Source organism: Sardina pilchardus, chromosome 4 (genome assembly GCF_963854185.1).
Source record: "Sardina pilchardus chromosome 4, fSarPil1.1, whole genome shotgun sequence".
Lineage (NCBI taxonomy): Eukaryota > Metazoa > Chordata > Actinopteri > Clupeiformes > Clupeidae > Sardina > Sardina pilchardus.
The window spans coordinates 31,726,592-31,736,591 of NC_084997.1; the positions used below are offsets into that span (position 1 = coordinate 31,726,592).

Genomic DNA, 10,000 nt, shown 5'->3' on the forward strand with positions numbered 1-10,000 from the left:
GAGGGAGGGGCCAGCAGCAGGAGGGGGAGGAGGAGGAGGAGGAGGAGGAGGAGGACAGCCCACCACAGAGGTACACACACACTACACACACACTCTACACACACACTCTACACACACACACACACAGCCCACTACAGAGGTACACACACACACTACACACACTCTACACACACACACACACAGCCCACCACAGAGGTACACACACACTACACACACTCTACACACACAGCCCACCACAGAGGTACACACACTCTACACATACTCTACACACACACACACACACGCACTATATACACACTCTACACACACACAGCCCACCACAGAGGTACACACTCACACACACTCTACACACACACACACACACGCACTATATACACACTCTACACACATACACAGCCCACCACAGAGGTACACACTCTACACACACTCTACACACACACACACACACACGCACTATATACACACTCTACACACACACACAGCCCACCACAGAGGTACACACACACACACACTATATACACACACAGCCCACCACAGAGGTACACACACACACACACACACACACACACTCTACAAATGCACATACAGCCCACCACAGAGGTACACACACACACACACACACAAACACACACACACAGCCCATGTCAGAGGTACACACGTACTGTACACATACACACACAGCCCATGCAAACACACATACAGTACACACACACATGCAAGCTTCCTTACCAACAACAGTGCACAAAGACACAGACACACTCACAAATCAGGAGTGGGCAGGGTTGTCTCAGAGTTACAGTGTGTGTGTGTGTGTGTGTGTGTGTGTGTGTGTGTGTGTAAGGAGGTCACTAAGGGCAGAGTAACGAGGGCAGTGATGATATGAATTTACTAATGGGCCATTCTTGCTTATATAAGACCCTATTAGGCAGTGGGTCAAACTAGAACCCTGCTGCTTTAAATAGAGAGACAAGGGTTACGCTAATATGTCTCCTTAGATGTGTGTGTGTGTGTGTGTGTGTGTTCCTGTAAATGCTCCACTTTAGATATAGTGTGTGTGTGTGTGTGTGTGTGTGTGTGTGTGTGTGTGTGTGTGTGTGCTATAAATACTAGGGTGCCAGCCCCAGTCAGCTCTCCTCATCGTCTCCTGACTCTCTGGCTCTGTCTCCGTGGTGACCCAGCCCTTCTGAACCACTGTTGATGTTCCGGATTCCAAAAGTTCCACTCGCCTTTCCTCCTCTGCCCTTAGGACCAGAGTACATATACAGACAGAACACACACACACACACACACACACACACTGAGACCTCAGAACAGATATTCTGTGTCATATTCCTTATGTAATGATGGGTGACCAGTGAAGAGACAGCCCATCTGCTACAGGGAGAGAGAGCGTGTGTGTCTGTGTGTGTGTGTGTGTGTGTGTGTTTATGGTGCGTGTGTGTGTGTGTGTGTGCCCAAGTAAAAGTGAAAAGATTAGCGGTGTTCAGTCCGCCATAGTCATAAACCCTGACTAGAAGAGGGCTGGACCTGTAGAGAGCGACTAATGGAGATGATCATTAGTGCTGAAGAGGTTAAAGGTGGGACACAGAGAACAGGGAGAGAGAGTGTGTGTGTGTGTGTGTGTGTGTGTGTGTGTGTAATAGTATTGTGCATCTGTATTGCACAAGGCCCCTCCTAGTGCTTTTACGTAAGACACAGACAGACATTACGTAAACACCCTCCATTAGCGAATTTAAAAACCATTAAAAATGCACTACAAGTTATAACAATAAAAGTCAAAACTGTCAGAATCAGACGACAGTGTCTAGGGGGTACAATGAAAGATGCAGAGAGCACAACAGTGTGTGTGTGTGTGTGTGTGTGTGTGTGAGAGAGAGAGAGATGCAGAGTACAACAGCTGCAGTCGCAGATGTGGAGATTACTGTAAGAGTCTCTCTCCTTTCTGCTCTCCTCTCTCTCTCCATCCATCTCTCCCTCTATCCTCTCCCTCTCTATCTGTCTATTCTCTCTCTATCTATCTGTCTATTCTTCTCTTGTTCCTCTTCCTGGCCCCTCTATCCTCTCAAGAATGGGTTCTACAGCTAAAACACACTTTCTTTATGGAAGCTCTGTGTGTGTGTGCGCCATAATTGTCTGCTGAAAGCCCTTTTCAAATTCATTCATAGTCTGGAAACAGGCACACACACACACACACACACACACACACGCACATAGAGGTCTTTTTACTCTACTGTTAACAATCGGGGTGTGTGAAGAGATAAAGGTAAAGAGCACAAAGCCAGAAAATGGGACTGCGATACACACACACTCACACACACACACACACACACACACACACACACACACACACACACACACACACACACACACACACTCTCACACACACACACACACACACACACACACACACACACAGACATTTTTAAACATGGTCACTCACCAACACCCACACCGACATTCACGCTTAATGAACTTCTATCCATGCGCATGGAACGCACCCCTGCACACACACACACACACACATGCACACAAACCTGCAGGAACACACACACATACACACACATAAACACACACAGACACACGCACACACACACACACACCTGAGAGACAGGAGAAGTGGAGATTGGGAAAATCTGGCAGACACTTCATACCCTACAGAAAGCCCTGTGTGGTGTGTGTGTATATGTGCACGCACACACACATGCACACAGACACACACAGACACACACAGACACACACAGACACACACAGACACACACAGACACACACAGACACACACAGACATATACAGACACACACAGACACACACAGACACACACAGACACACACACACACACACACACACACATGTAGACATACATAACCCTCAGGAGCAGGAAAGCAGGTCTGTTACACACACACACACACACACACACACACACACACACACACACACACACACACACACAGGCTCGCTCTGTGCCGAGTGTGTAATGATTGCCCCGTCCTAATCTGGCTGTGCCCGGCTGGCATCCTCCCTGGCACTGTTTAATCTGCGCCCCTCTGCCCGCTCTCCCTGCTGTGAGCCTTCCTCTCCGTCTCTCATGCTTCCTGCAGCCTGTGTGTGTGTGTGTGTGTGTGTGTGTGTGTGTGTGTGTGTGTGTGTGTGTGCGTGTGTGTGTGCGCGTGTGTGTGCGCGTGTGTGTGTGCGCGTGTGTGTGTGTGTGCGTGTGTGTGTGCGTGTGTGTGTGCGTGCGTGTGTGTGTGTGTGTGTGCGTGTGTGTGTGCGCGTGTGTGTGTGTGTGTGTGTGTGTGTGTGTGTGTGTGTGTGTGTGTGTGTGTGTGTGTGCTTTTGTAGCGAGTGTGTGTCATGTTTTGTCTGCTGTAGTATCTGAATAGCTGGACAGCACACACACACACACACATCTCTGTGGTGCTCTTTCTTATTCCCTCTTATGTTTTCTTTCTCTCTTTATTTTGCTCTCTCTCTCTCTCTACTTCTCTCTCTCGCTCTCTCCCTTTCTTTCTCTATCTCTATCTCCCTACATCTCACACTCTCTATCTGTGTTCTGTATGTTTATGCACATTAAGACCCCCATCTCACCTCTCTCTCTCCCTCTCTTTCTCTCTCTCTCTCTCTCTCTCTCTCTCTCTCTCTCTCTCTCTCTCTCTTTCTTTATCATCTCTCGTTTCCCAGTTCTAGGCTGGTTGTCCCCTCCCTGTGTCCTGTGTCTTGGCCCCATGCTAGCATGGCTAGACAGAGCCCTGTCCCCTGAGTGTCTTTGGGTCAGTGTGTGTGTGTGTGTGTGTGTGTGTGTGTGTGTGTGTGTGTGTGTGTGTGTGTGCGTGTGTGCACGCGCCACAGTGTGCCTGTGTGTGCCTGTGTGTGTGTGTGTGCGTGCACCTGTGTGTGTGTGTGTGTGTGTGTGTGTGTGTGGCTGTCCGGTTTAGGGGGGAATAGTGAATTATGAATAATGCACATGTAGTCTGAGATTTCTGAGGTTGTCTGGCTCTCAACACTTCTCAGCCCTGCCCTTCTCACACACACACACACACACACGCACACACGCACACACGCACACAGGCCACTTCACAGACTGTCAGAGTAATACAATCCTACATTGTCACATATCCACAAGCAAACACGCCAGTCTAATCGCAAGTTCTCACGAACACACACACACATTGAATCGAAACACACCTGCATAGTCACCCATACAAGGCCAGTTTGTACTGTTTTAAAGGAGGCTGTTTTAAACCACTGAACCCAGCATCATGTTTCTCTCCTCCCAGTGATCATGCCTGTGTGTGTGTGTGTGTGTGTGTGTGTGTGTCTGTGTGGATGGATGGATGTTTCTCTCATTCCAGTGATCATGCCAATGTGTGTGTGTGTGTGTGTGTGTGTGTGTGTGTGTGTATGTATGTTTCTTTCGTTCCAGTGATCAAACCAATGTGTGTGTGTGTGTGTATGGATGTTTTGACAGGCTTCCCTGATTGCCATTCTTTAACAGAATAATTCCAATCACAGCTTCCATTTCCAATGCTTCACCCTTTAAAGATCACATGCTGTTCCTGATGACCATGAGTTCAGAAATGACTGCACTGATTACTGTTCTTCTCTTCTTCTCTTCCTCCATCTCTCTCTATCCCTCGATTTCTCCTTCTTTCACTCCCTCCATCTTTATCTCGCTCTATCTCATAATCTATTCCTCTCTTCCTTGCCCTCCCTCTCTCTACCTTCCCCCTCTCTCTTCCTCCCTCCTGCTTTCTTTCTTTCTTTCTTTCTTTCCCACATCTCCCCCTCTTTTTCCATCTCTCTCTCCTCTCTCCTTCTCTCTCCTTTCCTCCATCTCTCTCTCTCCCTCCCTCCCTCTCTCTCTCTTCCTCCATCTCTCTCTCTCTCTTCCTGCTTAAAGCACTCTTATCTGGACAGGGAGACCTCTCAGATTCTGAAAAGTATAGCAGGAAAGCCCTCACACTTGCTGACCAAGGTGACTGCTGTTTCTCTTCTCTTCCACACACACACACACACACACACACACACACACAAGGTGACTGCTGTTTTTCTTCTCTTCTGCTGGGGACATGGGAGCATGGGGCCGCCGTCTGCACCTGGCTAACAACTCCACATCGTCACCTCCCCCATTCCCTTCACACACACACACACACACACACACACACAAAGAAACAGAGAGGCAGACACACAGAGAGAGAGAGACACACACACACACACACACACACACACACACACACACACACACACACACACACATATACACACACACACACACACACACACACTGCTCCTGTGACCTGCTTGTGTCTCAGTGAAATTAAAGTCGGAAACGGCTAAGAATAAGAAGTGCACCCGGAGCAGCAAATCTGACCGCTGTTAGCCCCCATCTTAACACAATTGGGTCAGCCCAGCGCCAGGGATGACCCGCGGCCAGCTGGGCTCTGTGATCATCTGTAGCCCAGCGTGGACGCAGAGACAGTCTGTCCAGTCAGTGGACACTGCTGCTCCGGACGATTTTTTTTAAAGCACTAATAAAATCGTCCAGACTCTCAAAAAGGATGTGTTGTTGTCCCTAATCTGGACACAGATATGTGTTAAAAAAAAAACAACACAAGTTGTGCTTATATTGTGTAAGAAATAGCACAAGCAATGAGTTGGAAACAACACAAACTGTGTTGTCGTTATCTGACAGAGATGTGTTAAAAAAAAAAATTCAAACACATGTGTAACGAATCAAAAGCAATGTTGTGTTGGAAATAGCACATTGCTGTGTTTAGGTAAGGATAACACAGCTTTTGTTTGTTTCCAACTCATTGCTTTTGTTATTTGTTACAGAATATCGAACATTGAAAATAGCACAACTTGTGTGGTTTCCAACTAATTTATTTTATTATTGGTTACACAATATCGAACATTGAAAATAACACAACTTGTGTTGTTTTTAACACATCTCTGTGTCAAGATATGGATAACTCAATGTATAATTTCCCAATTCGTGTTGTCCAGAGTCCAGACTGATAGCGAAGTCACAGTGGCGTTTCTGAAAAGCCCCTTCCTTGTGTGGAGCTCAGATTCACCAGGGGCTTATGTTATGCATGACACACTTACTTTTACCACTTTGAAATATTTCGACTGTAATAGTGCTGACTGCTCATTGTTTGTGGAGGATGAACACAATTAAGTGATTTCTCTGCGCAAACTCTGATCTGTTTTTAGATATTGTTTGATCTATTCATGATTCATGATTGAAAGTAATGAGATTGAGAGCAGAATAATTCCCTTTTCTACACACACACACACACACACACACACACACACTCCTCCCCTCCATCCCTCTGTTTCCCAGCATGCTGTGGGAGCTCCTGCTGCCTGCCCCATTTCCTGTTGTGCGTCTGTGTGAGCTGCTGTGAATCTCCTCCGTGTCTCTGCTAATGAAGCCTTTAGATAGCAGGCAGAATGGGGAGCGGATCCGCTTGGGACTGAGGCTGAGATCTGGCCCAGCTGTGGCCCAGATAAGGCACTGAGTCCTCCCTGTCTGTCAGATGCTATTAGAGGTTCGTTCAAAATAGGCAAAAAGAGGCAAGTGTTCTCAAACATTTTTCAAACAGCTTTTCCGTTTTGATCACTGTCACTGAAAACGTTTGTGAACACTTTAAACGTTTGTTAGGTTACAGGTTACAGTTTACATTTTACCGTTGCAGTTTGATTTGAACAAATTTGGAATATGTTAGAAATAAATGTTTAAATTTAAAAGTTGGAAACATATGCATTTGCCTCAACGATCCGCCTCTGTTTGTCAAATTTGAACACACTCACTAACTACTTACGGTGGAAGAGACACTGTCCGTTTGTTTGTCTGTTTGTTTGTCTGTTTGTTTGTCCGTTTGTTTGTCCGTTTGTTTGTATCCTAGAATACTGTACATATTGATGCTCCAAATTTGGTTGCATTTGGTGGATGTATGATTTGTATGATTTGAATGTGTGGTTGGTTATGGGTATATTATGTATACATATGTGTGTGCCTGTTTATGTGTGATTTTGGGTGAATGCCTATTTGTTGGAATATGTGTGTGTGTGTGTGTGTTTATGTATGTATGTATGGTGTGTGTGCGTGTGTGTGTGCGTGCGTGTGTCCTGTAGATGAACTGGAGAGCATGTCCTTGAGTGCATGTGATTGTGCTGACCCGCTCTTGACTGTCTTCGTGACCTCCACGTGAACTCTTCGGTGTGCTTTCAAGCGTCTCGTGACTTCGTGCTTGTCTGACGCCTTGAAAGAAATGGGCCAAAACTGTATTTGAAGATATATAAATGTTTAAAATGTTTATACATATTTGGATTATTATCAAATCTGTAAATTGCCAATGTTAAACAATATGTATAAATAATTTTGTAACACAAATCCTTCCAAAGACTTCAAATACACTTTTTTTTATGTAGCATGCTTCGGGCTAGTTTTGACTAGTGTGTGTGTTATGCTATGTGTCCGTGTGTGTGTTAGTGTGTGTGTGTGTGTGTGTGTGTGTGTGTGTGTGTTATGCTATGCTATGTGTGTGTGTGTGTGTGTGTGTGGGGGGGGGTTGTTGATGGTGTGAAACATTTGGACAGTGGATTCTCTGTTGTGTGTGTGTATTATAATGAAAAATAAACGGGTTGGGGGATGTTAATATTATGGACAGTGGGCTCTCTGATAAAATGTGTGAGTTTGTGTGTGTGCGTGTGGATGGTTTTATTTTTAAGGGGGGCTGTTTTTAGAGGGGCGGGGGATGAGAGAGAGAGAGAGAGGGAGAATGTGTGTGTGTGCGCGTGTGTGTGTGTGTGTGTGTGTGTGTGTGTGTGTTGAGGCCTGTGGACAGTGGGTCGTCTCAGTGTGGAGGCGGGTAATGGAGCTCGGTCAGTGGCCAGGTGTTCCTGTGGACCAGGTGGTAAGCTGCACTCCGAGGCACAGGAGCCTCCCTCAGGTAAGGCACACCTGAACACCCCCCCCCAACACACACACACACACACACACACCCTCCCTCCGTCTCTCCGCTGAGGGGGTCAGGTTTCACCCAGGAGCACGCAACCGAAAGCACCAGGACACACACACACACACACACACACACACACACACACACACACACACACACACACACACACACGTACACACGTCTCTCTCTCTCTGTGAGTATTTCGGCTCCATCCAAGGGGAAGCGATGATGTGAGTGTGTGAGGAGACAGTGGCAGTGGTTTGATGAAGGAGTGTTAAGCTCTCGCTCTCTCTCTCCACGGCAACAGTCACAGACATGGAGCTCTGTCCATTCTCTCTGTCTATTCTCTCTGTCCACTCTCTCTGTCCTCTCTCTCTCTGTCCATTCTGTCCATTCTCTCTGTCCACTCTCTCTCTGTCCATTCTCTCTGTTTATTCTCTCTGTCCACTCTCTCTCTCTGTCCACTCTCTCTGTCCATTCTCTCTCTGTCCACTCTCTCTATGTCCATTCTCTCTCTCTGTCCATTCTCTCTCTGTCCACTCTCTCTATGTCCATTCTCTCTCTCTGTCCACTCTCTCTCTCTGTCCATTCTCTCTTTGTCCACTCTCTCTCTGTCCATTCTCTCTCTGTCCACTCTCTCTCTCTGTCCATTCTCTCTCTGTCCATTCTCTCTGTTCACTCTCTCTCTGTCCACCTGCTGTTTTAGTGACCCTGCTGGACATAGTGATCTACCTCAGCATCGTCATCTCTCACATCGGCTCTAGATGCAGCAAGGGTCCAGCCTGGTTCTGCGGCTCATGTTCTGTCCAGTTCTAGTGGTGATCTGTCCAGTTCTGGTGGTGATCTATCCAGTTCTGGTGATGATCTCTCTTGTTCTGGTGATGATCTACAGTATCTGGTTCTGATGAAGATGTATCTTGTTCTAGTGTTGATCTATCTGGTTCTGGTGATGATCTATCTTGTTCTAGTGATGATCCATCTTGTTCTGGTGATGATCCATCTGGTTCTGATGAAGATGTATCTTGTTCTGGTGATGATCCATCTGGTTCTGATGAAGCTGTATCTTGTTCTGGTGATGATCTGTCTTGTCTGGTGATGATCTATCTGGTTCTGGTGATGATCTATCTGGTTATGGTGATGATCTCTCTGGTTCTGGCGGTGATGTGGGCTAGGGCCGGTTCCAGTGTCAGGCATTTGCAGTGACTCCTGATTATGATGAGAGTTCTGTGTGAGAGTTCAGAGTGACTCTCGTGTGCGTGTGCGTGTGCGTGTGCGTGTGTGTGTGTGTGTCCTAAGTGGGTTAAGCTATTATCTTGGCTCTGGGTGAGAAGCTCAAGCTTATTAGCCCCGTAGGTAGAGGACTAACCAGCCCAGAGGGCCTCTGGAGAGGGCAGGTGTGTGTGTGGTTGTGTCTTTTGAGGTGTGTATGTGTATGTGTGTGTCTGGTATGTCCATGTCTGTGTTGTGTGTCTGTGGTATGTCCGTGTCTGTGTTGTGTGTGTTGCTGGTTCATACAGGGTCACCATGCAGAATGGATTAGATTCAAGCGGTAATGATCAGGCGACTTTAGGGCACAGGTGTGTGTAGGTGTGTGTGTGTGTGTGTGTGTGTGTGTGTTAGGTGTTTACTACAGAGTGTGTGTATGTGAACGTTGATTGTTGTTGTCAGTCATCTGGTGGGCATTGGAGGACATGGCAGCGGGCGCAGGACTGCGTTGTGGTCTACAGTAGATTTAGTGTGCAGGGTGTCCCCCTGCTAAGCTCTCTGTGTGTGTGTGTGTGTGTGTGTGTTTGTGTTGTGTCTCCCCCAGTAAGCTGTGTGTGTGTGTGTGTTTGCGTTTTTGTGTGTTTATGTTGTGTCTCCCCCAGTAAGCTGTGTGTGTGTGTGTGTGTGTGTGTGTGTGTGTGTGTGTGTGTGTGTGTGTGTGTGTGTGTGTGTGTGTGTGTGTCTCCCCTCAGAAAGCTATGTGTGTTTAGTTATTATTACTGCTCAACATGTGTTTGGCTAGATTGGGGTCAGTATGTGTTGTCTGATTGAG

General features: G+C 46.9%; 1 protein-coding gene across 2 annotated transcripts in view; it reads left to right on the plus strand.

Moving 5' to 3' along the window:
- Positions 1-10,000, plus strand: part of raph1a (Ras association (RalGDS/AF-6) and pleckstrin homology domains 1a) — a 119,798-nt gene that overhangs the window by 76,361 nt on the left and 33,437 nt on the right. Inside the window, exons 5-6 of one of the 2 annotated variants that reach the window (XM_062534995.1) lie at positions 1-70; positions 4,896-4,970. The exon at positions 1-70 is cut by the window's left edge and continues 709 nt beyond it. In XM_062534995.1, coding sequence (XP_062390979.1) covers positions 1-70; positions 4,896-4,970 — 145 coding nt within the window. The remainder of the gene's footprint in view (positions 71-4,895; positions 4,971-10,000) is intronic. The other variant, XM_062534996.1, reaches the window with a different exon arrangement.